Genomic DNA, 18,460 nt, shown 5'->3' with positions numbered 1-18,460 from the left:
GAGCCCGCCTGGCACGTGCGCCTGTGCGAGGCTGCGCCACCCCGGACCCGCTCAGCCCCCGGAGTAAGGGCCCAGGCCGTCCAGGCGCCAGCTCCTTTGCTCTGCAGACTCGGCCTCCAGGCCCGAGAACGCCGCTGAAGAGACCCGGGTCTCCGCGCCCCCAGGACACCCTCGCAGGGTGGGGGTGCAGACCTGCCGCCCGGCCTCGCCTCCGCGCTCCCGGGGGGCGCCTTTCGTGCTTCTCGTGCTGGCGCCAAGGGACCGTCCAGCACAGCAGCGTGGACGTGGGGGTGCGCTCCGGACAAGGGGAGAGCACGCGGCCTGAAACCCCAGCTCGCGCTGCCCAGGCGGCCTCAGTTAGAAGGCGCCGGGCGGCCGGGGCGACCCAGAGCATGTGGAAGGGCAGAACCGACGCCAGCCGTAGGGAGCCAGCCAGGGCCCGGGGCCCGCCCTGGCGCAGGCTTGGGGGAGTTGGGAGACGCCAAAGCAGATGATTCGATGCGGTATTTGGCTTAATGGGCAGAAAAAGCAATTGGGGGGAAGCAAATCAGTTTCCTGGACTCTAATGCAGGGAACGTGCAGGCTTTTATTAAATATAAAATTAGATGTAGATGTACGGCTGCTGCCGGCCCCTCGACGGAGGCTGACATTATCGTATCATTATTTTTTAATTTCTTGCTTTCGATGCTTGTTACACAAGAAGATGGGCGGGAAGCAAACATCAGCGCCGGCGAAGCAGGGGCTTTGCCTTTCCTCGCGGTTGTCTCGGGCTTCGCCGTTTATTCCCTGCGCTGGTGGCCGATGCGGCGAGCTTGCCCTGAGCTGGGGGCCCGGGGAAGAGCTCGCCAGCACCGCCCTTCCCTGCAAGCGGGTCAGCCGCTACGTGGGCAGCGCTCGCCCAGCTGCACTGGCTCTCCGTGTTTCTAGTCACCCCCAGTCCTTGCTGCTGCTCTGCCGGTGGACACGCACCTCTGTGTAAGATGAATTTCCTCTCATGATCAATGTATCTCCAGTAGAATGGCTCACGGAAGCTTCTCGGCTGGGGCAGGTGGTGTAAGGTGGTCAAGCGTCTTGACACTAACCCAGGTGGGGAGCGCTGGCCCCCGGGGCTGAGGCTGAGCCAGCTCCCCTGGGCTCCCCAGGGGCCTCAGGAAGAGGCGCCAGCGGCTCCCTGGGGCCGTCTCACCCCTGGGGCTGCCTGGCAATGTCTGGACACTGTGGGGTAGTCACCGTGTTGGGGGACAGCTGCCCCGGCCCCTGGCGGGTGGCGACCAGGCGTGGGTTCAGCAGCCTGCGCAGCAGAGCCCTCCAGGGGCACGTTGCCCCCCTGTGCCCCAGTGCAGGGCCCACCCTGCCCTCCCCACACTCAGGTGAGGCCGGTCGGCCCCTGGGCGCGTCAAGGTCAGTGCCCAGCCTGGTGAAGGTCAGGGGTCCCGTGGGAGTGGACCCGGCTTGCTGGGCGACTCAGCTGTCGGTGGGGACGTCCTGCTGGTTCTGGACAGACTGCTCGACAGTGACCAACAACCTGCTCCCCGGGGCTCGAGCGCCGTCCGGCGGTGAGCCAGGGCCAGGCGCTGGGCGGCCAGGGTGTCCCTGCTCGGGGGTGGCAGCCTGGCCGGGCGCCTCGCCTGCTGCCTCTCCTCGGAGGGGCGTGGTGGTTTTCATTCCAGGCGGTCACACCGTTTCCTGGCAGGTTTTCCTGTGATTTTTATCTTTTAGCTTATTTTACCCATTTACTTGCCATCTATTTTACTTGAAAAATTCTTTCTCCACTGACATGTCATTGACCGCGCGCGCGGGCACAGGTGCGCGCTCCAGCCCCGGCCGCAGCTCCCTGCACTGGAGAGCTCGGAGGGCCTGGGCTGAGGCGCGGCCTGCCTGGCTCCAGACCTGAAAATTGGATTTTCAGACTCTCTTTTTCTTAATATAAATTTCAGAAAGTAAGCATTGGTTCTTTGGAGATCTCTATCACAGGGGAGATGGGAAATCGGTTTTTCTATAATGAGATTATCCCGGGTGTGGGGAAAATGCTTACTGTCATCATCCGCTGGCAGGGGGAAGAATCACGTAACGCTGGACGTTCACTTTTGTGGGGGATTCAGGATGCTTGATTATCTGATTTTAATCCTAGGCCTGCTTTGGTGGGGCGAGGGGTCTTGGAAGCACTGACAATCTTCTCACAATTGATCCCCAACAAAATTAGCCCCTGTCCCCACACTGGGGGTGGCCTTGTTGGGTGGACCTCACCACTTTGCTTTCAACAACGCAAAGCAACGTAAAGTGAAATCATAAATCCAACAAAACTTGCCCTCAGAATAGACTGTCACAGGGTCTAGGAAAGCAGAAGGAAACTATTCTTACGAACCAGAAAGTCACTGACACTTAAGGGTCCAATGAAGCCCCTCGGTTACCAAGGAAGAGAAAAGCAACAAGAATGATTACAAGATAAAGGCCCAGAAGAGAAAGATTTAAATACCAAAGATGCAGAGAGGCTCCGGGGCGACGTATGACGCCCTCAAACCCTTTTGCTAAAGTGGCCTGGATCGTCGCCCTGTGAAAGTCCCTCGTGAAACACGGGCCGCTGGGTCGCTCCACTCCTGCGATCAGTCAGAACCAAATTATCCCCCCAAACAATCAGCACTTGATCCATCCTGCGCTCGTCCTGACATGAGGCAGAGCTGTGTCTCTAACTTAGATGTTGTCAACTGTGGGACAGAGCTGGGTGATTCGGGTTTCAAGTCTCAGGGTGACCTTCCAGTCCAACGTTCACGCTTTGCTGTGAGTGGAACTGGGCTCATTCGGCGGCTTTCACTGAAGGTGGGCTTTGCCAGGACGCGTCCTTGCCGGCTCGCACCTCCTGTCGTGGACGCTCGTGAGCGAGAACTGAACGCACTTTGAGAAGCGATCAAGGTCCCCCTGTCCTGGTAGAAACGAAGTGCAAACAAGGGGAGGCGCCCACAGCGCCTGGTAGTAGCCGAGAAAATAACTTCCAGAGAGGGAGGCGACGCCTCGGAGCCGCCAGAACGCCTTGGACCTTGACCCGTGTGTTCCTCGCCAGGGGTCCTGCCGCATCTGCCCGCGTGAGAACAGGAGCCCCGCGGCGCCCCAAGGCCCCCCAGCTGTGACCCGGCCTGCTCTGCTCCCCTGCAGTCATCTCCGCTGTTTGTTTCCCCTCCCCTGCCCCGGCTGGAACCTGTGACGGTCACTGGGCAAGTCACTCCGGTCACCAACGCCTCATTACGACAATCCCGTCACCTACCTGGAGGGAGCTCCTCTGAGCCGCCAGGTCTCCCCTCGTCTGCTCGGGAAACCTGACGGGGCGTGGAGGGTCCTGCTCTGCCTTCCCGCCGCTCCCACGTGCCTGACCCCGGAGCCAGGAACGGTGCGTGCCCATGTTTCTCCCCAAAACAGGGGGTTTCCAAACCTGAATGGGCAGCCAGCTTCAGAAATTGGATTCCTTACACTAACCCGGATGTTTGGTTTGTCCTGGAGAAAAGAGTGGCAGGTCATGCCGTGTCGCTCTGCGCCTGCCGGCACCGCGCCGCCCGCGGCCATTGAGTGCCAGGCCCCGGCGGAGGCGGCTCCGCGCGCCCTGGGCTCACCCCGTCTTTCTCTCCCTGTGTGGGTGCCCGTCTGTCTCCCGAGTGGGCGTCAAGGTGAAATGTTTCTCTCTCACGTTCCTGGAGAAAGTGAGCAATGAAAGAGGCGGGAGGGCCGCGCATTTCCCGGGGAACGAGGATGCCGGCCCCTCGCTGTGCCCCTCGACGCTGCGGTCAGCACTGGGCCCGTTGTGTCCAGAGCCCCGTCGTCCATTCCGGTGTGTGTGCTCCTCGGGCCCCTGGAGAAGCAGGGCGAGGGGCCGTGGGCTCACAACGGGGTCGCTCACAGGGCGAGGCTCTGCAGCCCAGGGCTCAGCTGGCCCCGGAGGCCCTGAGACACGGGTCTGGGACGCGGGAGCCGCTCTCGGGGTGGGGGCGGGCGCGGACGTGCAGCCGCGGGACGGCGGGCCCAGTGGGCCGGGGCGGAGGGCGCGGGGGACGGTCCAGGGCATCATCCTCCAGACAGCACTTCGTCCCGCCGGGCAGTCCAGGAGGTGCCTTGGAGGAGGAACCCGCATCCTTGACGTCTCGCCCCCCTGAGGCGCCGGGCAGCGTGGGCGGCCGGGTCAGCGCTGCCCGCGGGCAGAGAGCAGTGGCCGAGGAGCCGGAGCCCTGGCCCGTGTCTGCCTCGCCGGGGTAGCAGGACCCTTGACCCGAGGCCTCCCTCCCTGCGCCCCAGCTGTCAAAGCGCACGTCAAGAACGCGTCTCTCTTTTTTTTTTTTTTTTTTTTTTAGAGGCATGTTTTTATTTATTTATTTATTTGTTTGTTTGTTTGTTTTGTTTATACAAGCACTGGGTACAGTCAGAAGCGCGGGAGGGTGAGAGAATTCACCAGAGCCAGAGCGGGGAGCAGAGCAGGCAGAAGGACCGAAGGACACTGCTGAGGGGAGCAGCGGGCGGCAGGAGAGGTCTGCGCGCCATGTGGGACCCTCCTCTGGTGGCCGGGGAGCAGCCGGGGATCGAACCAGCGCCGCAGAGGCCGCGGGCAGCTTCGCAACCCAGCGCTCAACCGCTGCGCCACCGGGGAGGCCCAAGAACGCGTCTCTTGACTGGCCTCTGAGAATCTCACAGAAGCTGTGAACCCCAAACTGTACAAACATAAATGCTAGGGGGTCCAGCAGCCTGCAGAGCTGATGTTTCAGAGGTGCTGCCCCCTCCCCGACATTTTGTGATTCACCTGGATTATCTGGGGGAAAAGTTGAGGAGCATGGGCGGGGCCCCCCACACCTGCCCTGGGCGTCATCCTCCGCTTCGTCGGCAAAAAACTCACCAGGGACGTCTCGCCGTGTGCTGCTGGGACGGATGAGCGATGCCAAGATGTCCAGCGTGCAATGCTCCCCGGCGGCTACTTTCTCCTCAGGGAGCAGACAGCCCCTCGTTCTCGCCGGGGGCGCAGGGGACGATCCGTCACGTCTGCAGCGCGGCCCCTCGGTCCATCTGCCGGACGACTGGCTCATCTGCAGCCTGGGAGAGGACACAGCCTCCGCCGGGCCGGCCCCCCGTCCTGAACATGGCGTCACGAGAGGCTTCGCGTGCCTGGGAGCTGGGCCGAGGGCGCCCCTGGACACGGAGGGGGGCGTCGTCCTGCCCGACTGCCAGCCGCAGTGATCTCGGCGCCCGTGCCGTCTGCCCCGTCTGTCCCGGGGGTGCTGGCCGAGGTCCCGCTCTAGACTCCTGGGCAGCGGGGAGACGGGCTGCAGCCTGCGGGCGGGTGGCGGGGCGGGGTGGCGGGAGTGGTCGTTGCTAAGAGCCTCGCCCGGGACGCAGCCGAGGGCAACGCCTCAGGGTCGACTTCCTGAAATGGAGGCTCAACGAAGCCCTTTCAAGACATTGTTAGTCCTGGACGGTTTTTTTAGGAACAGGTTGAACGGCACAGCCAGCTGTGTGCACAGCAGGGGCCTCGCTCGCCCGCTCCCGGGAGCCCCTCCGGGGCCCTTCTTGCACCAGTGCCCGGGCTGCCCTTCCCAGGTGTGGAGCCCCGGGCGCGCACCTCCAGGCCCAGGCGGGCGGGTGGCGAGATGTTTATCGCGGGGCCCCGAGTGCGGAGCCTCCCCAGCCGGCATCCTTGCTGGGACGGCGCGGCTGAGTGACGAGCAGGAACCCGGCCCGACCAGGCTCCCCGCGGAGCAGATCCTCAGGTCTTTGGTGGATGACGTGTGAAGGGGCTGCTCCCCAGGAACAGGAGCGTGAAGGCAAAGGTGGCCATCCTCATGCTGTCTCCGCTGTAGGAACCCTGCTTAGTCCAGCCCTGTCACGTGCCCACCCCCTGCCCCGTCACGTGTCCACACCCAGCCCTGTCACGTGTCCCACACCCCAGGTCTGTCACGTGTCCACCCCCCTCAGTACACGGCCACCTCCATCATCAAGGTTTATCAGCAGACAGTGGCTGCGTGGGCCGGCGTGGAGATCTGTGGGTGCGTGTCAGTGCCGCGGCCACCCCAACGCAACTCCCGGGGCTGAGGCCCACTGTGGTGAGCAGATTATTCTCTCCATCTTGGACTCTTTCCAGGGCAAATGCCACTGATGCAAAGGACGTGACGTGCTCTCTCTAAAGGTGACGTGTCGTTATGTCACCTCTTCCAGCCCCGGCCAGATGTGCTGCTTAACCTGAAATAGCCTCTCCCTCCGGCTCTCCCCACTCAGCCCCTTTCGCTCAGCGCGCGCGCTTGCGAACGGCAGGAGTCCGTCTTTTTTAGCCGGGTAGCGTCGCAGGGCATGGCTGCACCCTGTTTTCTTGAGGCCGAGTCATCTGTCGTTGGGCGCTGGGCTTGTCTGCCTGCCCGGCCAGAGGGAGTGTCACGGCCGCAAACACAGGCGTGATCCACCCCCTCGAATTAGTGCTTGTGCTTTACATAAGAGCCGCGGGGTGGAACCACCGGGTCATAGGAATTATCTGTTTTTCACATTTTGAAAAACCTCCATGTTAGTTTCCACAGGAGCGAGCCAGTGCACGTCCCGCCAGCGGTGCGCGCGGCTCCTTTTTCTCCAGCTCTCGCCACACCTGTTGTCTCGGGGTGTTGTCACGTGACCCTTTCTCAGCGGCCCGAGGGGGCATCTCGCCGCGGTGCTGGTCGGCCTCTCCCAGATGGCAAGGGACGCTGAGCGCCTTTCCATGGGCATGTTGGCACCTGCATGTCTTCTTGGGAGACGTGCCTGTGTGGTGGCTCTGCCCACTTGCCACTGGGTTCTTTGTTTTTATTGCGTCCTATGAGTTCTCTGCAGATCTTGGGTATTTGGCCCCGGCCGGGTGTCTGCTGTGCAAATATCCCTCCATTCAGCAGGCTTTCTTTCTGCCTGAACGATCTCTTCTTGTGCTTACACAAGCTCTTCCCCTGCATGGAGTCCTGCCACGGCGATCTCCCAGAGAAGCCGGAAGTCCCCTGGAGAGGCCGGGAGAGGGAGATTTATTCGTCCCTCCGGCGGGCTCAGTGCCTAACAGTGCCTAACAGGCTGAACCCCAGAGAGCAGGACTGCCGAGGCTTTACACAGTTTGTCTGCGGAAGCTTGTTGGCCCGCGCGACAGCTGGTGGCGTGGGCTGTGCGGGCGCTCACCGGGAAGCTCTCCTGTGAGCTGAGCAGCGGGTCACGGTAGCCTCGACCGTTCTTGCGGGCACGTGGTTGAGCAGCCCTTAGCCACTTCCCCTTCGGTCTCAAGCGTTTACTTTCGCTTTTATTTTCCTTACCGCGAGTCAAGTTTACAAAGACATCCCCGAGGCCGAGAGTGCAGCGCTTCGCCTGTGTTTCCCTCTGTGTGTTTGATGGACCCGGGGCTTCTATCCCGGTCTCTGATACACCGAGTTGACTTTTGTGTATGATGTGAGAGTGTGGTCTCGTTTTATTATTTTTCTACACAGTCTGTCCAGTCACACGGGGGCACCCCGAATCCCCCACCTCCCAGTGCATTAGAAAAGGCCACAAGAAGAGCCACGTTCACCCCTGAGAAGAATCCCTGCAGCGACCTCTGCCTTTGTAGGAAAAACCAGTGGCGCCGAGGGGAGGGTTTGCTCGCCCGTCCTGACTGCGTTGACACAAATCCAGGGTCATCCTGGGGACCCCGACTGCTTTGTGGTTTGCGTCCCCGCTGGCACCATCGGCGCACAGGCCGACGCGCCACGCCTGCCCGCGGTTATTACATCCTCCGGGCGGAAAAGGCATTTGCACGCGCGCTTTCAAGGAACTGAGTGCTCCAGGAGGAGCTATATTTTTCAGGGGCCCCCAAACACACCCCTGAGGTGCCATAAAAGATTAAGCTTGCCTCCTTCCCGGGAAGCGGATGTTTAGAAAGCCTGATTTATGTCCGGCTTGTGTAATAAAGCAGCCTGATTGTCCCCGTGCGGGTAGGGGCAGCTAAGGGGATAAAATGAGGACGCAGAAAATATTTTCTGAAAATTGTTTCCTTCTCCCACCAAGATGCGTGCCAGCAGTACGCAGATGAGGGGTGCCGTTGTAAGGTAATTGTGTTTTCGTACTGTTTCCACAACAGCCCCGCCCCCGCCAGCCTGCAGCGTGCTGGCCTGGGCAGGCCACTCCGGAAGGGGCCAGCGGCCGGGCCTTCAGTCAAGCTCAGATCATGCCAAGAAGGTGCGTTCCGTTGCTGGCTTGCTACCCGGCCGGCTTAGCAAGGGGGAACAATGGCGCTCTCTCCCCAGAAGATCTGGTAAAGAGCAAATGAATCCACTAGAAATGTTGCAGGGCAGGGAGAGCGGCACCCCGGAACCCCAACCTGCCCGCTCTCAATAGGTTCTGCTGCCCGCCGCATCCAGGCAGAACATGCCCTCGTGCGCTGGCCCTTTAAGGAAAAGGAACTTGAATACCATGCGTGTGCCACACAGGAGAGGGGAAGAATAAAGTTTTCAAATCCAGCACCCGAAGTTCCCCGTGCCCTAGGGGGTAGAAGTCCAGCCAGACGGGGGGGGCCAAAGCAGGGCCTCTGAGGCCCGAGAACCTGCCCCATCTAAGGACCTTCTGCGGGGACCCAGAGAAAAGGGTCAGAAACAACCAGACAAGTCTGGGAGGAAAAGAGCAAAATCAAAACCAAGATGCAAGCTGCCCCACCCTCCCCGCGGGCTCACCCGCCTCTGCCCACCCAGCCCAGGACCGGGACGCCGGCGTGGCTTCTTCACTGCTTTCTGCTCCACATGCTCCTCCAGGCTCCTCTGCAGCTTCCTCTTTCCCTGCTCAGCTGCACCCCCACCCTGGGTGGGGCAGGGACCCTGGAACCTCCCCTTTTCCTGGGGACCCCTGTTACAGAACACCCTGAAAGGCAAATTGCGCCAATCCCAAACAGGTACTTAACACTGCAGGGGCCGGTGCTCCCCGCCGCCCGTGAGGACCTGAGAGAAATTGTCAGGCGTGATACGACCAGGAAGGTGTTGAGAGCAGACTCACATTTGGCCGGCCAAGGGGGCCGGGGTGTGCTCCTCCCAGCATAGGGGAGCTGAGGTCAGGCAGCTGGGCGGTTGGTGCAGACGCCGGGCCCGCTGGGTCCTAAGCGCCTCCATCTGTCTGGGGTGGGCACCTTACTTCTAAATTACGAGGTTCGCGCTGCAGAGTGGGGTCCGCTGGCTGAGCCAGGCCGTCGAATGCTCCCCTAGAGGCCAGAGGGAGCATTGACCAAAGCAGCCCCCACACTGGGACTCGTCCCATCACGGGCGCGGAGCCGGGTGATAAACACTGTCCTTTGTCCTTCAAAAAATGCTGTTTGGTCAAAGAAGTTTGCGAAATGCACTTCAACAAACCTGATCAAGCTTCATTCCTCTAGGGCCTCCCCTACATGTGGCAGCATCGGAGGGTTTTTTCCAAAGCCAGAGACAAGAAGCACATTCATTCCTGAACTACCTGGAGTGGAACCCCACTTTTGTGGAGACTCTAGAGGTTGGTGTGCCGAGAGATGCTCTTTGGGGACACCGGCCACCCGGGCTCCTGATATCATGATACAGAAAAAACCTGCAGCCCGGAAACGGGACCCCTCAGGGCCAGGAAACTCTGACACCCCCCCCCCCACTCTCCGCCCGGCCCTGCTCGTCCGCTGCCTCCACCCACACGGCAGTTCCCCGGCTGCCGACATGGTCCCAGGTCTGCAGCATCTAGTGTCACAGCTTCCTCTTCCCGGAAGACGTCAGTGTGTTTCTGTGGGAACAAGAGATCCGGCAGAGCCCGGCTTGTGCTTTTCAAACTCTAAATGAACCTCGTAACTTAGAAATAAGGCGCGTCTACTCCCAGCTCACTGGGAATGGAGGGGACCCTCCCCCCACTGCAGGCCCAGACCTCCTTCTCCGAGGGGAGGGCGCAGGAGACGCGCCCGCAGCGCTGGGTGTGGGCAAGCTGCTCCTCCGGGACCTGGGCGCTCTGCGCCCGCCGCTGCTCACTCTGATCTTTTCAAAGAGCGAATCAAAAATGAATTTTGTGAAACTTGCGACTTAAATTTTGGCTCATAGTTAAAATCAGAAAAGAAAAGAAGTTGCCGGCGGACAGACGAGCTGAGGCAGAACCGGCCCGCGGCCCCCAGCGTCCAGCCCTCCCTCCATCGCGGGGCGGGCGCCACCCCCTGGTGGGCCTCGGGGGCACGGCGGTGGGGCAGGCAGCGGCCCCCTCGGGAGCCATTGCAAGCTTCCATCTTCCAGATGACGCCAAGAGGGAGAAGACCAGAACCAGAAAGCCGGCGGTAAGGAGAGGCTGAGGGGTTGGGTAAGATCCTGGGCCCTCCCAGCCCTATTGAATCTCTTCATGATTTAACTTATTTTTAACAGACTTTGGGGAAGCAGTTTCAGGCTGCTTTTTGGAGCAGTGCAGAGTGGAGAGTGCAGTGAGCTCTGTCTTCTGCCAAATTCAAGAGGCAATTAAAACGGCAAAGGGTGTTTACTTGGGATCAAAAAATCGCAATTCTGGGTACACAGATTCGGGCAGAAAACTAAAATCATGCCCTACGGAGGGATAAAGCGACTGGGCCAAAAGACGTGGTGCGGGACGCTCTGGCGGAAGATGTCCCGGCGCCCCCCGGGGTGCCTGTCCCTGGTGCTGGTGGGTGTCCTCACAGCCTCCCTGCAAGGACCTTCCAGCCCACCGTCCGCAACCTTGGAGAATCCCTCCCTTCCACTCTGGAGTCAGGCCAAGCCCATGCCGCGGTCTCCCCGCGTGAAACACGGTGTGCGTAGACCCCCCCCCCCCGGGCTCTGAGAGAAGCGCTGTCGGTGCAACGCGCCGGTGGCTCTGGGCAGCTGCCAACCCTCGCCACCAAGGGCACAAGTCCAGCGTGGAAGGAGGAGGTCAGCCGGGGAGGCCGCCCAGACCGTGTGAGGGACGCGCCCCAGCCCGCCGCACCGTGTTGTGGTGGAGCAGGAAGCCGCGGAGGAGCCCGGCTCTGCTGCCAGCCGCTGTGTGTTCCCGACGATGTAGCGAGGCCTCTCTGTTCCGCACCTCTGCGTCCCGCCGAGACGGAGGGGAAGAGTCATGGTTCTAGGGTCCTCTCTCGGGTTTGCTGCTGTGGCATTGATCCAATCCTGCAACCGCAGTTTCTTCATCTGGAAAATGGAATGATGGGCCCCGCCCCCACGGGGCTCTGGGGTGCAGCAGGATGAGGACACCAGAGGCTCTCGCTCCTGCAGCCCCGCTCAGCGGCGCCTCGACAGCCGGCGGCCCGACACCGGGAGACCGTCGCCATGGCCAGTGTCTTGTCCAGTCCCGCCGTCCTCAGAATTCTCCCCGCACAGGATGGGCGCCTGCCAGCACAGCGGGGCCTCGGGGCAGGCAGCCCGTCCCGCCGGGGCGCTGTGGGGTGGGCACGCTCTGTCCACCCTGACTGACACGGCAGCCCGCTCGTGAGCGCCCTCGGGCGGCCAGGCCTGCAGGGGCTTCGCGTCCCCTTTCACTCAGCCTTAAACAGACACCGAAGCGGCCCTACTGGTAGCGGCCGCCACGGGGGATGGCGCGGCCCCTGGGGTCCCGGGCGGCCGAGATGCGCTCGCCACTGGGTGGGGGCACCCCGAGACTGAGGCGTCTGGTTGCAGAGCTTCGACTTCTTTGTTTTCCAGGCCTGACCCCTTGAACTTAGATCACGCCGAAGTGCCTGAAGCGATGCCAGCTTGAAAGCCAGGACTTGCCTGGGGCTGGAGGGGAGCCGCGCTCTGCTCTCACCGAGCTTAATTACGTGTGTTTCATGAACTATGAAGGAACAAGCGTTTATTAGAAATTTTCTACTCACTGATCCTTAAAACAGGCGTGATTTAAGAGGCACTAAACACAAACAAGTGTCCTCCCTCCTAAGTGTGCCGCTGCCGGGGCGTGACGGTGCAGATTTGGGAAACATATCCACGGCCTCCAGCTCTGGACGCCGGTCACAGCCGAGGGCCGGGCTGGGCGGGCTCCCCAGCTCACGTGCGTGGCAGACAGAGGGCGTCTCCTGCAAGCGCCTCCCCTGGGACGCGGTGGGCCGAGAGGCGTGGGCCCCGCTCCTTCCCTGCCAGCCCATCTCCTCCCCGGTGTGGCTGGCATTGGCACGCCCACAGGGTGAGAGGCAGCCAGGAGACACCGTTTACCCGTGGAGCCCTCGGTCGCTCCCTGCCACGCAGCTCCACGTGACCCCACGTGTCAGCCGTCCCCCGTGCTGACCAGTTTCCGAGACGGGTGTCACCATCCCGTCCGGGCCAGACACTGCCCCCTGGGGCTAGGGCAGCCCCACGGGGAGGGGCTCAGGTGCCAGTCATGGCCCAGCCTGTCCCCTGCATTTATGACTGGCTGTAAATCGGGGTCCCCGTAGGCCCCCCTCCCCCGGCTCTGACGACTTGTGGACTGCGGGCCACATCCACGGCGCTAGGGTTTGCCATGAAGTGCAGATGAAGGGGTGAGGAGCAGCCAGGGATGGCGGGAGGCGAAGCTGAGGGAGCCCCGCAGAGGGACTTCTGCCCACGTAGAGTTGGGGAGCATCAGCCCGCCTGGCGGTGCTTCCACCACACATGCGTGGGCGTGTGGGGCTCATCACGTAGGTCTGGTCAGGGATTGACTCGGGTTCTGCTCCCCGTCTCTGGGCCATTTGGGTGGACTGGATGGCCCTGGCTCCCCATCATGGCTGGTCTGTGACCGCCCCATCCAGGGCCCTGTGGGAGCCACATCACTAGGCCTCGAGATGCTGCTGTCACCTGGAGGTTCTGGGGACTCCAGAGTCCACGTCACACGCTCCCACGCCGGGGAGGTATAACGTAGTCCCGTAACGTTCTGGAATTGGGTCTGGAGCTGTGCCCCCTCGCCTGCCCGCACACCCTCTCCCCGCATGAGCACAGACAGCGCAGGAGAAACAGCAGGACCCTCTGGCAAGACCTTGCCACGCTCCGGGATAAGACACGCACCACAGAGCCAGAGCAGGGACGTGCCGGGGCACACGCAGGCCTCTGAGGGCGGAGAACTGCTGGCGTCTTTGAAGGGAGGCAGGAAGAGAGAGTCTGTGGCGTGAGAAGATGTGTAAGAAGAAACAGATTGACACGACATGGCCCCAGGACAGACCAGCGTTTGCACACGGCCGCGGGGAGCAGCGCTGGGCCTGGGGGAGCCCAACCCCAGAATCCCACAGAACACAGCGACGGGGACATCAGCGGGACGGCGGAGGGCGGTCGGGGCATCCTGCCTCGGCGTCACACGGACGGACATGGAGCACGGAGGGAGGAAGACAGAAGTGGGGACAGTCAGCCAGGCCTGAGGCGGGACCTGTGGGGGAGGCGCTTTGCCACCTCCAGGCCGAATCAGCATGACGTGCTGGGCCATCAGCCACCCTGAGCGGTCAGCAGCTGGCCGTGACCTTTGCTGTCCACCCACAGGCTCTGCTGGGGGTTGGGGCGGTCCAGACGGGGCTCTGGGCCCTCGGCACCTGCAAACCCCAGGCCGACTCAAGGATGTGGCCACGCTGGGGTCCGGGACTGAGCCCCAGAGCCGGGGGACGGCCCTGCCACGGAGGCATGTGCGTCCATCAGCTGGAATTGCAGAGACTTGACCCTAAGCCCAGCAGGAGCAGATCCCGAGCTTGGGTCCCAGCGTGGAAGTAAAAGTCTTCACCGTCGGTGGCAAGGGGGCGGTGTAGCCCGGGACTGAAGCCGGGGCGCTGTCCTTTCACCCCAAACACGGAAACGTCCGTCATTAAGAAGTGAAAATCAAGTGTGCAGAGGCGGGGGTGGGGGGGGGCAGGCAGTGGGGGTGGCGAAGACGTGGAGAAAAATGCAGCCACCTGTGGCCCGCCGGAGCCGAAGCGCCCGAGCCCAGGGCCCCTCGGGGCTGGTTGGGTTTGTTCGGGTCCGGGGGAGAGGCTCGGGGTCTCCCCAGCAGCCGGGCCCCGGGGCAGCCACGAAGCCGGCTCATCTTTGAGACACGTCGGGGGAAATGTTTCTGTTTTTCAAAACTGAGTTGAGATTTTTCTTGGCACCTTTCTTATCTCATTGCTTTACGGTTCCTGCTCGTGCAATGGAAGGAGAGAGACAGCGTGCGCGAGGCCCCGCAGTCCCTGCAGGTGGGAACTCCACAGACGCAGCCATGCCGCCCGGGGGCCCGCGGGCGCCTGTGCAGCCCCCGAGAAAACAGCAGGATGGGGCCTTCTCACTGCCGGCGCCATCGCGGGACGCATGGATTCCCGCCTGCTCCTGGGCGGTGGAGCAGACGTGGGCTCGGTGCTCGCGCAGCATCTGCCTCAGCGTGGGGAGCGGGGAGTCCGCCAGCACCGCACACCAGCACGGCTCGCCGGGGACCACAGTGGCGAAGGCGCCGTCGCGCCGCGCAGTCCGCCCGCGTCTGGACGCTGCTGACACACGCGGGTTCCCCGACACCCACTTTTTTGTCGTGGGCAAAACCGCCTGAACATCAGAGGAAATGAAGTGGACATTGGAGTTGCACGTGGACTTGGGCGTGAGGACGTGTGGATTCCGGGTGCGGCGGGCCCAGTTCCGTTTTGAGTGAACTTGCGGCTTCCCAAGGCCCCCTCGGGGGACTTATTCTCCGGACGGTGGACAGAGTCGGGAAGGGGGACCCGCTGCGCTGAGCTGGGGCCCAGAGTGGAATGTGGATTCAAATCACGGGAAGTTTGCCAAATTGCAGAGCCCCAGGCCCGCCCCCGGCACCCCGCGCACATGCGGGAGCCTCCTGCCGGCGAGGGGCAGCGTTTCAGGGCGCAGACGTGCTTTGAACTTGCTCTTGATTTCGGCCCCAGCCCGCGTGCCGCTCGCCGGGTCCTCTGCGACCTTTATTTAAATACCACCTCCTTTTGGCAACAGCGCTTTTGTCACTTGGGATTAAAAATGATATTTGTACGAAATGGCAAACCGCCTTGACATTTCATCGGGAACCTTTTAATGAATTTCTCTTCGCATCCATAACTAGTCTTCCAAGTAGACCAGAGGGAGGAGCCGCGAGTCAGGAGACCCTAGTCCATGTTGGCTTCTCCCCCGCTTCTCAGCTGTGTGCCCCATCCCGGCCCGGCCCCAGAGCCACCCACCCGTCCCCTGTGGGTGCAGGGAGTTTCCCGAAGGCCTCTGTTTGGATCATATCGGGGTAGGCGTTGTGGCTCCTGGGGGTCTCTATTCAAGCCCCGGAATCTGTGCCTGTGCCCCCTCAAGGCCTGGTCAGGCTACAGACCTTGAGACGGGATGTGCGTGGGTCGCCTCAGCAGGCCTGTCCTGATCGGGAGTCCTTAAACCTTCCAAGCCTTCCCCCGCCACGGTCAGAGGGCGGCGTGACAGTGGAGAGGACAGTGGTGGCTTCAAGGCGGAGGGAGCACGAGCCGGGGGCTGTGCGCAGCCTCCAGACACCAGAAAGGCCGAGCCCGTCCTCCTCCCGCGCTTCTGGGGCGCACGGCGCTGTGGCCTGGGTTCGGGCGGGCAGGCCGAGGGGGGCGTTGGCTCGCCGGCCGAGAGATGACCCTCCTGTGCTGGCTCAGCTGCCCGCTCCGTGGTCAGCCCCTCCGGCAGCAGGAGGCGGGCAAGCGGCCCTGGGAACCCAGGCGCACCGGGCAGCGGTCGGGCTGGGCCTTTCAGCTGGTTCCTCGGGCCGGGCCCTTCGCCCTGGGCCTCGTGTTCTCAGGGCCCAGCTCAGGCTGCTTGAGGCGTCTCCCCACAGCGCCTCTGGGCAGGGTGTGTAGCACCTAGGCAGGCAGACAGACAGACAGACAGACGTGCATGGAGACTGAGCGGGGCCTGCAGCGCGGGGAGGGGCCGTGAGCACGCGGCCTCGGTCAGCCGCCCCCATCAGAGCCTTCGGGTTCCCCTTGAGGTCCCTGGCTGGTTCGGAACCCGCTGACCGCCCGCGCCACGGGCCTGCCCGGCTCAGTGGGGCAGCGGGCGCAGCCGGGGCAGGGCGGGGCGGGGCGGGGCGGGGCGGGGCGGGCGCGCCCAGGCAGCCGCAGCCCCCGTGCAGTCTGGCCTTGCCGGGCGGGAGGCCCCCGCCGCAGGGAGCCCGGGGGGAGATCTCGGGGCTCCCGCCACCGTCCTTCCGGGTCACTAGGCTCGGGGCCATGGCCCGGCCCGCCCCGAGGTGCCGCGGCCGCAGCAGGGCCCGCGGCGGCGGAGGCGGGACGGGGCTCAGCCGCGGCCGCCTGGGGTGGCCGGGCCGGGCCGGGCCGGGCGGGGCCGCGGGGCAGGGGCGCCCGCGCCGGGCCTGACCCGCCCTCCGCCCCGCGGGCCGCCAGCCGCCGGCCGAGGCCTGCCCCCCCCCAGGCCGGGCCAGCCGGGCCGGGTCAGCGGGTCACCCGGGCGTCCGCAGGTCTGCAGCCCCGTCCCGGGACCCGAGCCTCGGCCCGGCCCCGCCCGCCGGCGTCCGCCCCGGGACTGGGCGCTGCGCACGGGCGCGGGGGGCGAGCCCAGCCCGGGGTCCGGCCCTGCGGAGACGGACGGCGGGGGCGAGCGGGCCCGGGGCCGCGGGGGCCGGCGCCGGCCGGGGCGGAGGGGCCGCCGGCCTGGAGGGCGCCGGGGCGGGTCCCCCCCCTCCGGGGCGCGGCGCCTGCGGGTCCCGACGCCCCGCGGCCGGGGGGGGGGGGGGGGGGCGCCCCCGACGCCCCGCGCGGGCCCGAGTGGGCGGGGCGGTCAGGCCGCGCGCTCCGGCCGCCCGGCCTCCCCCGGCGCGGGGCGGGGAGGGGCGCAGACCGCGGCGCGGGGCTCGCGGGGCGCCGGCCGGGCCGCCGTCGGGGTCCCTCGCGAGCCGGCGGGGCTGGGCGGACGCCTGCGCACTCGGGGCGCCCTCCCCGCCGCAGCCGCCAGGGGCGCTGTGGCCCGCTGCTGGCGCGCGGCCCCGCCCCCCTCCGGCCCCGCCCCCATCTCCGGCCCCGCCCCCGCCCCGCCCCGCCCCGCCTTCCCGCGCGGCTCCGCCCCGCCCCGGGGCCCCGCCCGCCCCCGGGGCTCGGCAGCCCCGCCCCAGCCCAGCATGCTCTGCGGCGCCCCCGTCCCGGCGTGCTCCGCGGCCCCGCCGATCCCAGCATGCTCTGCGGGTAAACAGACATGGCCGGCGAAGGGGACCGGCAGGACGCTGCGCACGACATGGGCAACCACCTGCCGCTCCTGCCCGGTAACGGCCCGGGGCCGGGCCGGGCGCGGGAGGGGGCGAGGCCCGAGCTGGGCGCGGCGCGGCGGGGCGGCGCTGGGAGGCGGGCGGGGGCGCCGCGGGCCCGCGGGCCCGCCCCGGCGAGTGACCGCGGCGGGCTCCGCCGGCGGCCGAGCCCGGGGTTCCTGGGGGGCGCCCGGGGCTCCTGGGGGGCGCTCGGGGCTCCTGGGGGGCGCCCGGGGCTCCTGGGGGGCGCTCGGGGCTCCTGGGGGGCGCCCGGGGCTCCTGGGGGGCGCCCGGGGCTCCTGGGGGCGCTCGGGGCGGGGCCGGGCCCTCTCCTGCCTCGCCTTCGCGCGCCCTGAGCTGGGCTGGGAGCGGAAACGCCCCGCAACGGCTGGGGCCGACCCGAAAGAGGAATCCGCTTGGCCGGCGCTGCCAGCTCCCTCCTCCCCCGCGGCTGCGGCCGCGCGCGTCGTGCTTGTTCGGGCCCGGGCGGGCGGGCGCGCGCGCGCTTTGCGGCGTCTCGGTCTGCCCCTCCTCGCGCGCCCGCTCCTGGTCCTCACGCGGTGGTGTAGGGGCGCGAACGCTTGCCCCCGAGTGTCTTCTGACGAGAGGGTGGCCTCATGGAAGGGCCTGGAGTCCTGGTACTCACCTGCAAACGCCTGCGTGTCGGGGCCTCCGTCTGGGAGGCCGAATCGCGTCCCCGCCCCAACCCCGCCCGCCTCGCAGCCCGGCGCGGGGAGCAGTGTCTGACTCCCCCACGCGTGAGGACTGCACGTTTTTAAGTATCTTTCCGCCCCCTCCCATTGGCCTCGTGCTTGTTTGGTTACTCGCCGCCCTGGAAGACCCCAGAGGGATACAGTGATTCCTTCGCTCCCAGCAGTTGTGAGGAAACGGCGAGCTAGTTCAGTGACTTGCCCAAGAGCACAGAGTCGCAGGGCCGGGGCGCCTGCCAAGGCCACTGCTGTAAAGACAGTGTTCAGTATTCTCCCGTGTTCGCGCGTGTGGTAGAAGGTGTGTAACTCAAGACCCTCAGGAGTGGAAGGCCAAGCTCAGTTTTCGTTCTTCTTTATGTAAGTTTTGTGGGAATTTAGACCTTGACCTGATGGGGAAATGCCGAGCAAGGAAAAAAAATTGTGGCGTGACTGTACAACCTTGTCCTGTGCTCCAGACAAAGCAGAGGCTTCCCAAGAGCTGTGTCAGCCAAACGGAGACAGTTAACTGAGTCCTTTCACTGGGCGCTAGGAAATGCCTGAGGGGTGGTGGAAAGGAAGAGGCGTGGGGCACAGCCTCATGCCTGAGGTTTAGAATGTAGACGGGCTGTGAAAGCATCACTGTCAGAACACTTTGAATCGAG

At 64.5% G+C, this 18,460-nt stretch overlaps 1 protein-coding gene across 3 annotated transcripts in view; it reads left to right on the top strand.

Annotated features, from left to right (window-relative positions):
• Positions 1-17,007: 17,007 nt before the first annotated feature.
• Positions 17,008-18,460, top strand: part of CRBN (cereblon) — a 14,551-nt gene continuing 13,098 nt past the window's right edge. For all 3 annotated transcript variants that reach the window (XM_037521995.2, XM_037521990.2, XM_037522002.2), the window contains exon 1: positions 17,008-17,127. In XM_037521995.2, coding sequence (XP_037377892.1) covers positions 17,061-17,127 — 67 coding nt within the window. In that variant the 5' untranslated portion in view covers positions 17,008-17,060. The remainder of the gene's footprint in view (positions 17,128-18,460) is intronic.

Source organism: Talpa occidentalis, unplaced genomic scaffold (genome assembly GCF_014898055.3).
Source record: "Talpa occidentalis isolate TD23 unplaced genomic scaffold, MPIMG_talOcc4v2.1 talOcc4.10, whole genome shotgun sequence".
NCBI classification, from domain to species: Eukaryota; Metazoa; Chordata; class Mammalia; order Eulipotyphla; family Talpidae; genus Talpa; species Talpa occidentalis.
This window is presented reverse-complemented; position numbering and strand designations above follow the sequence as displayed.